Raw genomic sequence first — 16,783 nt, 5'->3', positions numbered from 1 at the left:
AGTATGTGTGAATGGGTAGGTGTATGTAATAAACTTATACTGGGCACGGTGTGTGTGTTTTGGATTTTTTAACCTATTTATTTTACAGTGAAATTACACGTGCCGCATGTCTGCTGGCACTTGTAGTTCCACAAGTGCAATATGGCAGGCATGCTGGCACTTGTAGTTCCACTGTAAAGTACAATAGTGCTACATTATTTGGCCCCCCTATTACCCCCATACCCACCGCTCCAGGGGTATGGGGATGAGCCCCAGGCTTCAGCGTAAGCCTCTGGTGCTCGGGAGAGGGAGGACCCTTTTTTGGGGGGCCCCCGACTCCCCCGAGATCACCGGCTTGCGCTGACCGACTTGGAGTGTAATGCTTTGGACCTGGAGCCCCGGTGATTGGGTCTCCGGGCTGTGGCATTACACCCCGGTCGGTTGGGTCTGGTGCTGGTCTTAAATATAGGGGGTACCCCACGTCTTTTTTGCCCCCTATATTTAAAACCAGCACTAGTCCCTGCAGCCTGGTGTTGGTTTCTAAAATACGGTGGAACCCTACACATTTTGTTCCCCGTATTTTTAGAAACCACCACTGGCTGGCAAGCCTGGGGCTGGTTTGCCTTTTGGGGGGGGACCTTATGTCATTTTTTTTGTAAATTTTTGCTACTTTTTTTTACAGGTTCAACAACAACGGGAATTTTCGGGAAATATTCTAGGAACCCCCCCTAAAGATGTGTAGACATGGGGGATCACTATGGGTCCCCCATTTATAACTACTGAATGAAGTCGTGGTTTATAATTGCCGCGGCAAGTGCATAAATGTGACTTTGAAGAAAGTGATACAGAAGAGCATTTAGAATTTTTGGGGGGCGAAAATAACTATGCCCAGCAAATTTGGGGTACTTGAAAATGGGGGTCAGCATATTTTATAGTTGCTAAAGTGCAAATTCTTTTGTCCCTCCCCTGTGAGGGAACAAAAATATGACAGAGCCTGGCAGATTTTTGCTTGAAAAAATCTGTTGGTTGTGTTAAAATATCTGTCAGTGTATGGGCAAGATATCTGTTGCTTTTAAATTGGTCTGTCGGTCAGACAGATATTTTTATCTGACAGTGTATGGCCAGCATTACTAATCAGTGACCGGCTTGCCTACTTATCTGTAAGACTGTCATTTGGCAACAAATTGCCACATGTATACTGAATGTATACTTATTAACCAAGTTGTGGACTAAATTGTTACAAGAAAGCAGTTGCTTTTATATGGAATGGGATCCAAGTGATATAAAAGAAACTATTATTTACATATCCCTGAAGTTTCTGTGTTTTATATGTGAATAGAGGATTATATATACTGTGTAGGAATTGTTGCTTCATAAACAACATTAATGTGTAAATGCTTTTTTAAATATATGTATGTGTTTTTATAATTAAAACTATTTAATTGGTGGAATTTAAACAAGCCTCCTGTATACTTAATAGAGAGCAAGCACACATATATATCTGTTTATACTGTAATAAAATATAACATTTTTCAAAATGAGAATGACTTAATACCAGGCGCAGTAATTTCCCTATAAATGTTCTCGGACTCTATTGCATACATTGGTCGAGTTTAAAAAGTGTGAGAATTTACTAAAATCTCACCATACCTGGTAATTTGTCAAGCTGTCTAAGTGTATCAAGTTACCCATGTGTGGCAACTAAAACCTTGTTATTGTTATTATTTTTTTATGGGGGAAATAAGGAATTTAAGCCATACTTGCAAAATATGTTTCTTAACAGTGTTCGGTTACCTGTGGACATGGCTACCAATTACGCACAGTGAAGTGTAGTGCAGGATCATATGGAACTGCTCTGGACGAACGTGAATGCAATGCAGCTTCTCGACCTACAGATAGCCAGGTACTGTAAATATATCTGTTGATATTTCAATTTGTATCTTGATTTCTACAGAAATGGATAAGTTACATTTATAGAGTTACTGTTATTGAAAAAGCATCATTATTGTTGAAACGTTTTCATTTCACATTTCACATTCATTTTGCTTTTCTGGCTTTTTGAAGTCTTGTTTGAACGCTTTAAAAATCATGTTAATGTTGGTCTCCTATCTGCAGAACTGTGAAAGGCTTCCTTGTCCAATACAAACCCATTTATCAGATTCTATCTCTCCAGTTGATCAAATACACAAGAATGTACAGTGGCGATATGGGTCATGGACGCCAGTAAGTGTCTTACAATATTTATTTAGTGTACAAGACACAATTTGCAGAGACGTCTGCATACCATGAGCTTGCATAATTTTATATTGGGATTTTAATACTTGTCATGTTATTCATTTCTAGATTTATTGTATTAAGTTCTGAAATGCATTAACATGTATACAACAATTTCCAATTGTTTTTTAAAAAAGATATTGCCGCACAACACAAATGAAAGCCTACAAAATAATGTATTATAAGACAGATAGAAAACTCAAAGCACCTGTAATCACTATGCCCTTTTTGTGAAATGTCAGTGTTCTGCTTCCTGCGGAAGAGGTAAACGCGCTCGCTATGTGAGCTGTAGAGATGCATTTGGCGGAGTAGCTGATGAATCATTCTGCGCCCATTTACCACGGCCATCTGAAGTTTCTATCTGTTTCTCATCTTGTGGAGAATGGCAATCTGGGGACTGGTCCCCTGTAAGTATTATTAGTGGTCTAAACATCACATTTTAATAATCCATTTAGTTCCGATTGATTTCTGAATGATTCTTTTTTGCTTAACCAGTGTCCAGTATCTTGTGGAAAAGCAATGGTTATAAGACAGGTTGTCTGCATGAGTTACCATGAAAGGATCGAGGATGAAAACTGTGATCCTGACAACAGACCTATTAAAGAGCAAGAGTGTAATCTAGCACCATGCCAAACATTCAATAATTTTCCTGGTAATCATGACCATCCAATGGGAGTTCCACAGCCAGAAAAAACACATAAATTTAGGGAACATGACATAAGCAACAAGGTAAACCAACGAAACAAGCCTTCAGCTCGTGGGAACCAATGGAGGACTGGACCATGGGGAGCAGTAAGCAATATTTCATATTTAAGGGCTAAATGTAATAGCTTGCGATCTTCAGCCGCTGCATGGATTTATGTGTGCCTTCCCGTATTTTTAAAGCGGCATTCATTTTAAAGACTAAACCAAGCTAGCTTAGCCATGACTGCCACTTTAAAAATGCGTGGAGACTCACATAAATCCATGCAGCAGCTGCAGATCGCAACGGATTATATTTAGCCAATGTCTTTATTTATACAGTAGCAGAGCTACTTTTTTATTTTTTTTTTTATTTTTTTTTATTATACCACCAGTTCATATTTATTGCAAAAAGTTTACTGTTTGCTTCATATGAATAATAGATCTTAATAATCAAGATAAAGTGAATGCGCACAGTGCTGCTTGGATTCCTATTGCACAGTTAAAAAAATAAGATTTCCATAAACTTTAGCAATAATAGTGGTATTTATTAACACGGTTCTGCTTGTATTAATTAAGTAATATCCTCTCTTACATCCTGTGTCTAAGTGAATATTGCCATAAATTAATTTAATAGTATTTTCTTATTTATTTATTTGAAACAATAAGGGGTATATTTACTAAGGTGCATGTTTTTAAAAGTAGAGATGTTGCCCATAGCAAACAATCAGATTCTGGCTATTATCTTCTACAAAGTGCTACATAAATGTAAGTAGAATCTGATTTGTTGTTATGGGCAACATTTCCACTTCTAAACACCCACACTTTAGTAAATATAACCCTAGGTGTGCTAACAGCAGACCTGTTGACAGAGAGTCTTGTTTTTAAATTAACTAATTAGAACAAAAATGTTTCCCTTTTCCTGGGACATCTAAAAACCAGTATGCTCTTTATGATTATATTTCACCATCTGTCTCCACATTTGTTCCATCAATGCTTCATGAAACTGCTCCTGACTAGACTAGAGTGCTGTTGTACAGCTAGGGGCAGGCAGCACTGGTTTGTATTGTAATGCCATTACTAATATGACATTTCATTGATACTCTGTCGTAAATTTTTCTTCAATGTATTCAAAGTGATAATGTTCCCAATTTCTGTAACCTTTTTAACTAGTGTTCAAGCACATGTGCAGGTGGTTTTGAGCGTCGTGTTGTGGTGTGTCAGGATGGTGAAGGAAGGATTAGTCATTTTTGTGATGAAGCAACCAGACCTGATGAATCTAGACATTGTGATTCTGGACCTTGTCCTCGCTGGAATTATGGAAGCTGGGGAGAGGTACTGTAAGAAGTAACAACTTTATTTACAGTGAATTCTGGCCTAGATAAAATCCAGATTTATGGTTTCCCTTTTTCTTGCTATTAAGGATTGCAAGCTAGGAGGCCTAATTTTTCCAGGATATACCTATTTTGTCACCACTGTACATTTTTAAAGTAGTTCCTGAGGGTAACTGTATATAGCTGTAAGTGATTTCATATATGGAACTCAAATTGAAGCAAGTGTGGGTATCTATGGGTAGATAAAACTTATTGTCAACACTTTTCTAATTTTCCATTCCATGCTTGGTTTCATAGCCATCATCACTTGGGAATGGTTAATCCATATCATGTATTTTTTCTGCCAAGGTCTCACTTAGCTGGTCATTAAAAACTGAGAACTCTTGATGGGTATGAGCAATAACAAGTGAAGCCTGGATAAAAGAGCACTTCCCATTCAATCCCCCATAAACCTGTTATGTAGCCCCCTTAATGCCCACACTATCAGTTATATCTTCAAATCTGGGTTTGACACTCATGGGCCGATGTGGAGTTGAACGCAAGTCAATTGTAATTGCTCCTGCATTGCGTGCATGGAACGAAATATGTATATTGGAATGTACCCAACTATATGTGGTCATCACTATGTGTACACAGTTGCACAAGGCCTATCCCTGGTGCAAACTATAGGTGTAGTTACAGTACTTGAATGAAGAACTCTACATGGCCCACAATTCCATCAACACTCCCTTTCTAAACTTTGCCTACACGTACCACCCAGTTTTGCCTCTCCATCCATAAATGGAGATGACTCTGCTTCACTTGTAGTTGCATATTCTGAGCTCCTGAGCATATGCAGAGCGAAAACATGCAAGATATGCCCGAGAATCTGACCTTCAACTATCAACGTGTATTTTTTTTGTTTAGTAACTCTAACAATAACCTCTGAATTTTGTCTTTAAATTACAGTGTACAAAGACATGTGCCGGCGGAATGAGAACAAGATTGGTAATATGCCAGCTGACAAATGGACAAGTTTTGGATGATCAAAACTGTGAAATCCTTGATAAGCCACCAAATGTGTCACAGTGTAACACACACGCATGCCCTGCTGATGCTTCATGGCATCCAGGACCATGGAAATCGGTACGATAGCATATTTACATTATTTCTTTGGACCATTTTATGTTCAACTTTCAAACAGACAACGGGTGTACAATACATTATGATTATTTAAAGCAAGTATATTTATTATAAATAATATATTCATCATTTGGGGCATTCCTATGTAAAAATATATGTATATAGAGCTACATGTACTTGTTTCAAAATGATTCAGCATTGTAAATCTTAATGTCAGTTTAATTTAAATGAAAACCATATAGTTAATGTTTAGGCTGGGAGAATATAGTACAGTAATTGTTTTGTTTTTTTACAAATCTGTGACCTTTCTTGAAGATTATTACTTAGCGATTATGTGGAAAGAGAAATAGTAATTCAGTATAATAAATCTAGTGCTGCACATTTCAATATTTACTTACTACACAGTCCTTCACATATAGTTTATCACACTTAATGCTATATTTATGTAACTGTAGTTAAATATGACAAAGATGCAAATACTACCCTGTGACTTACAGCAATTTTCCTAAGTCATATTTAGCATAGCGGCAAAATTCCTAATATTTCATGGCAAAATATGGGGTGAAAATAAGGAACATTTTTGCATGGAATGTATAATATCATGGGATATAGAGCAAAAGGGATGTAGTTATGAGACCGGCGGCAGCGATGTTGCTGGTCTAAATCCCAACGGGGGAAGCCCAACAAGGAACTTAAGATAGGCGTTGAAATACCGACACCTATCTCAATCCCGATGCCGGAATCCAGAGGGCGCCAGCCCGAATGAATTAAGTCTGGGGCGAACTTAGCTGTTAACTGCGAGGGGGAGGGTTATGTTTAGGCAGCATAGTGGGGTTAGCTTTAGATTTTGGGGGGGAGGTTAGGGTTAGGCACCCCTAGGGGGAGAGTTAGGGTTAGGCACCACTGGGGGGGTTAGGCACTAAGGGGGGAGGGTTAGGTTTTGGCACGAAGGAGGGAGACTTAGGTTTAGGCAATAACGGGGAGGGTTAGGGTGCGGAGTGTGGAAGGGTTAGGCTACAAGAAGGGAGGGTTAGGGTTTGGGAGAGAAGGGTGGAAGGAAGGTATTCTTACCCGACCCCTGTCGGGATACCAACCATAGGGATGCCACTGTCGGTATTTTGGCAGGAGGCATCCTGACAGCCGGCATTACATACCCATTCTGGAGCAAAGATGTAAGGCAGCCATAATAATCATATGTGGATGAAAATAGTATTTAATTTAAAAGAAATGTGGATCATCATATTCCTGTATGCATCTTAAGGTGCGTATCCACTTCCCGACTGTGAAACGACATTGTAATCTTGCTGTCGTTTCTCAGTCTGTGATGTGCCTACACTGAACGTTCAGTCGTTCAGTGTAGGCACTTCCATCATCCCCGTACACGCTCAACCTGACGTGATCGTCAGGTTGACCAGCATGTACGGGCGATGATAGATGTCTAAACCGACCAGGGGGCACGCGCATCGCTGGTATTTTTTTACATTTACATGGCTGGTTTGCAGACGATTAGCAAGCGATTGAACAATGTCATTATCATTCAATCGGCTTGTTTAATTGCCTAGTGGATACGCAATATTAGAAAAAACATTATGATAACACTGCAGGGTATCTTAAGGAAAAAGTTTCCAGAACATGTTGCATTCACATTAATTATATAGATATCATTACTGCAAAGTCATATGCAGAGCAGCAAAAAAACTGTTCTGCAAAAAAACTTGTTTCACTTATGAAAAATGTTTCATAAGTTTTAATTTTGTTTGCTAAGAAAATGTAAACAAATAAGTGAAAAGCACCAGACTTCACATTATGCAGTTCAGGGAGTCATAGGCCCGTATTCAATTTGAGGTGAAAAGTCCGGATCCGCCATACTTGTTCACCGATGACGTCATTTTCACCTGTTTTGAGTTTCCTCCGTCTTCAATTTGGAAAGTTAATGCAATGTAATAGGCGAAAAAGTTTTGCCTATGAATAGCAGGCGGAAAAAAGTGCAGAATTGCGGTTTTGGGATACAAAATGAGGGAACCCTCGTGCAGCCTTAAGACAGTCCCCTAAAGGTAAACTGCGTCAAAAAGAGTTAAAAAATATTCGGGACACCCCAAAATATTTTTTCCAAATTTTGGGGTGAAAAAAAAAAAAATAGGGAAACAAAATGCCAAACTAACGAAATTAATTCTGGTGGGGTCCCCAAGTATGTGGCAAGTGTTTTTTTCATTGCGCACAGTAGCGGCATCTGTATTTTTGAAGAATTTTTAAAATTACCTTTAGGGACTTAAATTTGATGGGACCACTTTTAAAAAGGAAAAAAAAAACCCTAAGTGCTCTTCTGCACCACTTCTTCAATGTCGGGAAAAATAACCACCTGCCGCATCTATTTAAAAAGCCGACTTTCTTGTGCAGGCAAAAACGGAGGTACCCATAGTGATCCCCGCGTTCTGGACATCTTTAGGGGGGTCCTACAATTATTTCCCGAAAATTCCCGTATTATTTCGCCGATCCAAGTTTTGCCTGTTCCCTGGACAACAGGCAAAGGAGGCAAAATGTCCAGCAGGCAAAAAGTCTGGACTTTTTGCCTCAAATTGAATACGGGCCATAGTGTAAGGCTGTTTCAGCCATGGGGAACTTCTTATAACTGCTGTGACATGGAGAGCACAGGAGACATATATTGATGGATGCAACAATATGTCTTTCCATATTAATTACTTGAGCTACAATTGAATAAGCTATAGTGGTAAAAAGTATTCAGCTTTCTGAATAATTAAATGGGTGCTGTTTAGGTGTATAAACCAAATGAAGCTATATTGCTCCAAGACAACTGTTTAATGCAATTCCACAGCGAGAACTTTATTTTTTTATTGTATCAACTTGTATTTTTGTCTCATACTACTGTAATGTTTATATTCCTTTTCTGTTTAACCTATAAATTAATACATTTTAGTGAATTTTTACAATAAAAGCAAGTAAATATACTTGCTTAATAATGTAACAAGTCTAGAAATATTATTTATTTCAATCTTAATTTTAAAGTGGCCTTGGGCACCTTTTCCTACCATGTTGGTGCATAATCATGGTTGTATGGATGATCACAATGGTGATGTCAGCTGCTGCATGTGAAAGTCTGTGTGTACTACAGTACATAAAGTGTAATCTTTTCCTGCAAACGTTTTCGGCTGTTCATGCCTAAAAGTGCTCATCATCCAATCACGGACCTCTTTAGACTACAAACTATTTCCCCTGCAGCAGTACTGTAAGTGCTGATGCTCCACTATCTTCTTGTGCTGACTGGAGGCAAGATGACTCTGATTCACTCTGAGGGGGATATTTACCAAAGTGAGAGTTTTTAGAAGTGAGTTTTAGAAGAGATGTTGCCCATTTCATCCAATCAGATTCTAGCTATTATCTTCCAGAAGGTTCTCGTTAAATGTTAAGAAGAATCTGGTTGGTTGCTATGGGCAACATCTCAATGTCTAAAAACTCTCACTTTAGTAAATATACCCCTGAGTTTCTCAGTTTCTGAGTCCATGTTCTTATGCACTTAAATTATTGTCAATAGTTTTAATAAGACTGTTAACTTGAAATTTCATTTATCTATAAGTTTTGTTTAGTGGTTTGTCTTATTGTCCTGCCAGGTGTTCTGGTTCAGCTTAAAGTAATCATAGAAATTGCAATAACACAAAACACAAAGGCTCAATGTGAAAATCAGATTTACTTACTTTATTCCTAAGCAATAAGCATGAGTGTTGTAATGATTTTATTTATTGGATTAGAGCTTGCTTGGCTATACATTCTACTGAGCAATTAGGTGCGGAAATAAGTTTATATTATTTATTATTACATACTGTCTGCACTGACTAAACTACAGGTTTAGGAAACAAAGGTAATGTAATCCATTTTGGATATTATTGTTCTCTTTGCTTCAACAATTACTACTCCCAAGAAAACTGTTCACTTAAGACAAACGCAATGGGTAAGAGTTGGCAAACCTTTTAAAAAGTAAATAGCAATCAGTATGATCCTAGCTAGTATGTTCTGGAATGTACTTGATAAAATATAACTAGCATCGTATTGGAAGCTACAGGCAACGCCTCCTTTTCTTTTTAGAATGTTTCATAAATCTCCACCAATGTCTGAATCAATTTTGATGAAACAAATGTAATCATTAGTAACAAAAACAAAATACTCTCCAAACATGCTTGTATATGCTGGAGTAATGCTGGCAATATTGTGGTTTCAAAAGGGTGTTTTGGATATTAAAAATACATTTAAATGTCAAATTAATGTTTTTGGATATAAAAATGTTTTTTTATTTTTTTTCTGAAGGTATCAATGCTTCATCAAAAACATGAATAATTACCCTTTATCTTTAGGGGGGATTCACTTGGCAGTGATAGGGGAATGGTTCCAGGATTCCAACCAATTCCCTTGCACTTTGTGACCATAAACATTGCAGATTTTTCCTCACACCCCATAGAGATTATTTTCAAAAACCTGCTTTAAAGCATTGGATTGGATACACACTTGATTGCGAATATCAGATATAAAAGGGTAGATTTACTATGCAATGGTTTGTCAAAGCCACCACACTTACACTATTCGCTGATTTTTGCTTGTGACTGAGTACAAAAATCTGTGACTCCAGGTTGATATTAGGCCAAGAGGAGATCTAGTTGTGGTGCCATTGCTGGGGTGTCCATGCCCCACTCGCACCTAATAGGATCAACCCCTAAGAATGTTTTTGTTTATAAATAAGCTTGGGCTATTGGAGATTCTCCTATTTTATTTCACTTTGTAGTGTGTGTGCTTCGAGCTTGCATTTGTCGGTCAACTTCACTGCACACTGTATGATTAAAACATCAGAGTGTCCTTAGGATGCTCTGGACATGCAGCATGTAGAGCAGATGCTCTGGGCAGTGCTCTCTTTCCTAATGCTGACAGCTCAGCCTCCGATCGTAATGTGTTAAAGGAAGGCGCGGGCAGCCCAGGGCACTATCATTATGCACAGATCACACTGACATCACAGATAGTGATCACTTTACACAGGTCATACTGATTTTTCACACCGGATACATACTGATAACTATACACAGGTAATACAGATATGGTGGGAGTGAGAGCCTTCTGTGTGGGAAGTTTAAAGAAAGTATGAATGAAATTAACATATGATATAATGGTTAAGCAATTTTTTTTTCTTTACCCCAAATATATATTTATATCAAATTGCTAAGAAAGTAAATGTTTATGTACTGAATAAAATGTAATAAAATTAAAGCATTCACTAGTATATATTTTTTGTGCCCTAATTCCCATGCATTTAGTCACACCCATTAACAAAAATATATTAAATAAGTGAGTGCAGATAATATTCACAGTGTGAAAGACCACTTAAAATACATAAACAACTGTCAGTGCAATTATATATTAACATAAGAGTTTATATATTGTATGAAATCAATATTTATTATTATCATTACCTCGGATAATTATTTATAATTATTATTATTAATAATAATAATAATAATAATAATAATAATAAAAAACAGATGTTTATAATAAAATCAATTGCATAAAAACAGATTTGTCATATATTCTGCCTGACCACATACAGTGTACTATAACTTACTAATTTTATAAGTATCAGAACCAAACTGAAAGATTAGATTCTGAAACCTAGTTTCAGTTGGGAAGTTCTGTATAAAGCATTTAATGTATTATGGGGAATATTTATCAAACCTTTTGAAGAGGACAAGTGGAGAAGTTGTAAACAGGATCCAATCAGCTTCTAGTCATCATTTTATAGAACTTAAGAAATAAATGGATGGCTAGAAGCTGGTTGTTGTGTTTTGGATACAACAATATGTTAGATGTTAGGGGGTATATTTATCAAAGTTCGATTTTACAGTGCATCCGGAAAGTATTCACAGCGTTTCACTTTTTCCACATTTTGTTATGTTACAGCCTTATCCCAAATTGAAATAAATTCATTTTGTCCTCAAAATTCTACACACAATACCCCATTATGACAACGTGTAAAAAGTTTTTTTGAGATTTTTGAAAATTTAATAATAAAAAAAAAAACTAAGAAATCACATGTACATAAGTATCACAGCCTTTGCTCAATACTTTGTTGATGCACCTTTGGCAGCAATTACAGTCTGAAGCCTTTTTGAATGTGATGCCACAAGCTTGGCACACCTACCTTTGGGCAGTTTTACCCATTCCTCTTTTCAGCACCTCTCAAGCTCCACCAGGTTGGATGGGAAGCATTGGTGCACAGCCATTTTCAGATCTCTCCAGAGATGTTCAATCAGATTCAAGTCTGGACTCTGGCTGGGCCACTCAAGGACATTCACAGAGTTGTCCTGAAGCCACTCCTTTGATATCTTGGCTGTGTGCTTAAGGTCGTTGTCCTGCTGAAAGATGAACCATCACCCCAGTCTGAGGTCATTGCTGCATTCATCTTTCCCTCTATCCTGACTAGTCTTCCAGTTCCTGCCGCTGAAAAACATCCCCACAGCACAATGCTCCCAGCACCATGCTTCACTGTAGGGATGGTATGGGCCTGGTGATGAGCGGTACCTGGTTTCCTACAAACATAACGCCTGGCATTGACACCAAAGAGTTCAATCTTTGTCTCATCAGACCAGAGAATTTTACTTCTCATGGTCTGAGTTTCCTTCAGGTACATTTTGGCAAACTCCAGGCAGGCTGCCATGTGCTTTTTACTAAGTGGCTTTCGTCTGGCCACTCCACCATACATGCCTGCAGGCTTGATTGGTGGATTGCTGCAGAGATGGTTGTCTTTATGGAAGGTTCTCCTCTCTCCACAGAGGAATGCTGTAGCTCTGAAAGAGTGACCATCGGGTTCTTGGTCACCTAGCAGACTAGGGACCTTCTCCCCCGATTGCTCAGTTTAGACGGCCGGCCAACTCTAGGAAGAGTCCTGGTGGTTCTGAATTTCTTCCATTTACGGATGATGGAGGCCACTGTGCTCATTGGGACCTTCAAAGTAGCAGATATTTTTCTGTACCCTTCCCCAGATTTATGCCGCGAGACAATCCTGTCTCGGAGGTCTACAGACAATTCCTTGGACTTCATGCTTGGTTTGTGCTCTGACATGCACTGTCAAGTGTGGGACCTTATATAGACAGGTGTATGCCTTTCAAAATCATGTCCAATTAACTGAATTTACCACAGGTGAACTCCAATTAAGCTGTAGGAACATCTCAAGGATAATCAGTGGAAACAGGATGCACCTGAGCTAAATTTTGAGCTTCATGGCAAAGGCTGTGAATACTTATGTGCATGTGATATTTAAATTTTTTTTTTTAAATTAAATTTGCAAAAATCTCAAAAACACTTTTTACACGTTGTCATTATGGGGTATTGTGTGTAGAATTTTGAGGACAAAAAATTATTTATTCCATTTTGGAATAAGGCTGTAACATAGCAAAATGTGGAAAAAGTGAAACGCTGTGAATTCTTTCCGGATGCACTGTACATTCGATTTGATGTTCGATTTAGTTCACCTCAAATTGAATCAAATCAAATGTATAAATCCCTCATCAAATCCCACATTTACTAAAATTCCGTTTTTGAAGCCTTTTCTAAATTGAATTCAATTTGGTTAAATTTTTGAACAGTTAGTTCGATTTTGCATTCCCATGTACAAATTGAACACCAAATCCCTCTCAAAATCGAACTTCAAATCCCCAGATGAATAGACCTGCTTCATGCTTTCAATTTTAGCATGAGCAGGTCTTATTGATACAAATGCATGCATAGATCAGTGAGATTCGTGCATGCATTTGTTTGTAAAAAGCTTTGAAAGTGTTAAAATTTTTAAAAATGATGTAGGGCCCTCCCAAAATCATAACCAGTCCCGGACTTTTCAGAGCCAGTCCTGGTTGTGTAAATATAGGGAACAAAATATGTAGGGGTCCCCTGTATTTACCACAACCAGTATGTATAAAAAGCAGCTAGTGAATCAGGTGGTGAATACAATTGACAATTCAATTAATAGTTGGTTTGTATACAAAAAAGGATTATTTATTTACTAAAAAGTAGAATAAAATAATATAATCTTATTAAGAGAATTGAATTGTCAATTGTATTCACCCCCTGATTCACTAGCTGCTTTTTTATACATATTGGTTTCCTTTATATATTGGGACAGCTCTGTTAAACCAGGGTGTGTGATTTAACTCATAAAGCGCCTGGGTTTATTTTCTCCTTCTAAACATTTACCACAATCAGCACTGGACTAAGCGAGCCGATCCTGGTTTTGGAAATACAGGGGAGAAAATGAGTAGGAGTCCCCTGTATTTACCATAACCAGCACTGGACTCTTTCTAGTGCGGGTGTAATGCCACAGCCAGAGGAACCCTTTTGTTGGTGCCCCCGGCCAAAGCATTAAGCCTGACTGCTAGTCAGCCCAGGCCGGGGATCCCTGGGGAGGTAGGGACCTCTAAGGACGGTACTTCCCAGATGAAAGGGAAGCCGAAATGCCAGGGCTGAGCATTCATTGGCTGAGAGAGGTGAGCTCCGCCTCTCTCAGCAAATGAACGGCTCCCACCTTTGACTTCAATGGTGAGAACGGAAAGGTTACTAAAGATTAGCTTGCGGCTCTCACAGACCTGCCCATGCTAAAATCGAAAGCATGAAGCAGGTCTATTCATTTGGGGATTTGAAGTTCAATTTGAAGTGCGATTTTGTGTTTGATTTCAAATCGAATATTAGTAAATAAGGAATTTGTGTCTATAGAAATTGTGGTCTATGTAAAAGTACCAATGTTTTTCTGATGTTCAATTTTGAGTGGGATTTGAGTGAAATTCGGTTTTATGTTCAATTTGACATTTGATTCTGACTCTATTAAATCTCCAAATGCAAAATCGAATGTCAAATGACACTAAGATCAAAATCGAACATTAGTAAATATACCCCTAGATCTGTGATAAGTTCCTGAGTCACAACTTTAAAAAGGATGAATAAAGGGTTGGGTTCGTACTCTTTACATCATTAGGCCGTGCCCTTCATGGGATAATGATTCAAATTGTGTAGTCTACAAATAGGGAGTGGGGCAAAATAAATTGATATTTTTAAAAACATCATATTGGCCTTGCCGCCATTACCATGGAGCCTTGATTCCTGGCATTATTCTCCCCATCCTGCCCACTCCACCAGGAAATGGGCAGGATGAGGGAAGCCAGGGGGTCTCCCTGAAAATTCAAGAGGTTCCCACAGAATCTGTGAAAATAGGAAAGTATGCGTTAACACAGTCAGGCAATAATTAGTCTCTAGGCTAAGCTTCAAATCTGTTAAGGTTTAATTGAAAGATCAAACACTTACATTAAAAATTATTATAAAAAACATACTTTTAACATATACTTTCAGAGGACAAAGTCCATTGATGTGTATGATATTTATTTTGTGCTAGTTATTTTGTGTCTGGTGATATGATATGTTTAGGCTTTACATTTGTTAATGCCAAAAATACAGTTTAACTTTAACCAGGTCTGCAGTGCATTAAACCTTTTATAACACAGCCCAACAAAAAAAATGTTGTTTAGTTGCCAAGGATATTTGAACAAATATAAGGTATTTTGGGGTTGCTGAATTCAAAAATGAAAGTAGTTTATTCAAATTGGCTCTAGTTCTTTAGATAATGGATAGCCTCAAGTAATAGGGAACGTAGCCATAACGTGTGCATATAGGAATCTATTGGAACATTCTGGAAGGTGGAACAGGCAAATATCCTAGGTGTTCACACCACGATCATTCTAGCATATTCCCCCTCCATATGTAAGTGATCAGCCACACGTCCAGCAGTCAGTTGACTGTTGTCTTTTGTGTTTTCTTGTTATTTGTCCTTGTATATGATCATGGTGTGAACACCTAGCTTATTTGCTTGTCCCACTTTCCTGAATGTTTCTTAGAACTAATGTTTTCCTACTTTATTTCTTTCCCTAGCCTGTCATCTGTCTTCTAATTCAGTTTACTTTAATATTCCATTCTTCCCCATTAAATCTCCTCTTTACCTCTGCTCAATAATAAAGTTTGGTAACTGTGCATGCACCTTTTCCTCCACTGTACTCTTACTTGCTTCTCTGCAAATCTCCTGTACTTTCTTTCACATTCATACTTTATTCTTACATTTAGTTTTTCTCCCCCTATTCAACTCATCCACACCATTATCATGTCTTCTTCCACTTCCCCCTCCACTGTCTACCTAATCCTTTGCTCTGACCTCTTCTTCCACCTTTATCATTTTCCCTTTGTCTCCACCACCTCCTCCTTCCTTTATCTCCCCTCCTCTGTTTGCCTTCCTCTCTCTCCTCTACCATGACTCCACTTTTATTCTCTTCTACCCCTCCTATGTCCTTCTGCCCCACTGGTAATCCCCCCTCCAAACCTCCTCTCCATGTTACCCCACCTCCTTCCACATCGTATTAAACTCCCTCCCTGCCAACCACCTACAGGTTCCTTCACAGCACTGGTCCCCGCACAATCTGTCCACTACATTCATCTCGGTCACCCAAATTAAACTCACCTTCCCGTTACAGTAACCCTGATAATCTAATTCACATCTCTCCCACAAACACTGTCCCTCTATCCTTTGCTTTCTGGAATGCCAGATCAGTCTGTAATAAACTCGTTCCCACCCATGACCTTTTCATCTCCAAAAACTTGCATCTCCTAGCCATTACTGAAATCTGGATTTCACCCTCTGACACCACTTCCCCTGCAGATCTTTCCTCTGGGGGCCTCACCTTCTCTCACACCCCTCGGCTTGGGGGGTCGCCATTGTGGTGGTGTGGGGGTCCTTCTATCCCCTGGTTACTCCTTCCAACTCCTACCCTCTGAACCAACCCTTACTTTCTCTACATTTGAGGTTCATGCCATACGCCTCTTCCAACCTGTACACCTAAGAGTAGCTGTTATTTACCGTCCCCCTGGCCCTCCTTCCAAATTCCTTGATAACTTTGCTTCTTGGCTCCCTCACTTTCTCTCCTCTGACCTTCCCTCTATTATCATATGTGACTTCAATATTCCAATTGATATCCCCACAGAAGCCTCTGCCTCCAAACTCCTTACCCTTACGTCTTCGTTTGGTCTCTCCCAATGGACCTCCTCACCCTTCCATGTGAGTGGGCATTCGCTTGACCTGGTCTTCACTCACCATTGTGATATTCCTGATTACTCCAATACCCCATTCCCCCTCTCTGACCATCACCTTCTCTCTTTTAACCTATCCCTCTCTCCTTCCCTTCCTCTACCTCCTAAGGCCGCCATCACTAAGCGTAACATTGAGGCTATTGACACTTTCTTTTTCTTCCCAACTTGACTTGCTTCTCTGCCCTATCCTGTCTCTCTCCTGCCCTGAACAAGCCACTTCCCGA

The 16,783-nt window shown here is 38.8% G+C and overlaps 1 protein-coding gene across 1 annotated transcript in view; it reads left to right on the top strand.

Annotated features, from left to right (window-relative positions):
• The window catches only part of ADAMTS20 (ADAM metallopeptidase with thrombospondin type 1 motif 20), a 339,290-nt gene that overhangs the window by 223,847 nt on the left and 98,660 nt on the right, over positions 1 to 16,783 (top strand). The window contains exons 23-28 of the mRNA XM_088456448.1: positions 1,763 to 1,882; positions 2,095 to 2,202; positions 2,496 to 2,660; positions 2,749 to 3,045; positions 4,108 to 4,269; positions 5,217 to 5,393. Coding sequence (XP_088312574.1) covers positions 1,763 to 1,882; positions 2,095 to 2,202; positions 2,496 to 2,660; positions 2,749 to 3,045; positions 4,108 to 4,269; positions 5,217 to 5,393 — 1,029 coding nt within the window. The remainder of the gene's footprint in view (positions 1 to 1,762; positions 1,883 to 2,094; positions 2,203 to 2,495; positions 2,661 to 2,748; positions 3,046 to 4,107; positions 4,270 to 5,216; positions 5,394 to 16,783) is intronic.

Source organism: Taudactylus pleione, unplaced genomic scaffold, assembly GCF_031769625.1.
Source record: "Taudactylus pleione unplaced genomic scaffold, aTauple2 ptg000041l, whole genome shotgun sequence".
Classification (NCBI taxonomy): domain Eukaryota; kingdom Metazoa; phylum Chordata; class Amphibia; order Anura; family Myobatrachidae; genus Taudactylus; species Taudactylus pleione.
The sequence above is the reverse complement of the archived record's forward strand: the minus strand, read 5'-3'. Positions and strand labels throughout refer to the sequence as shown.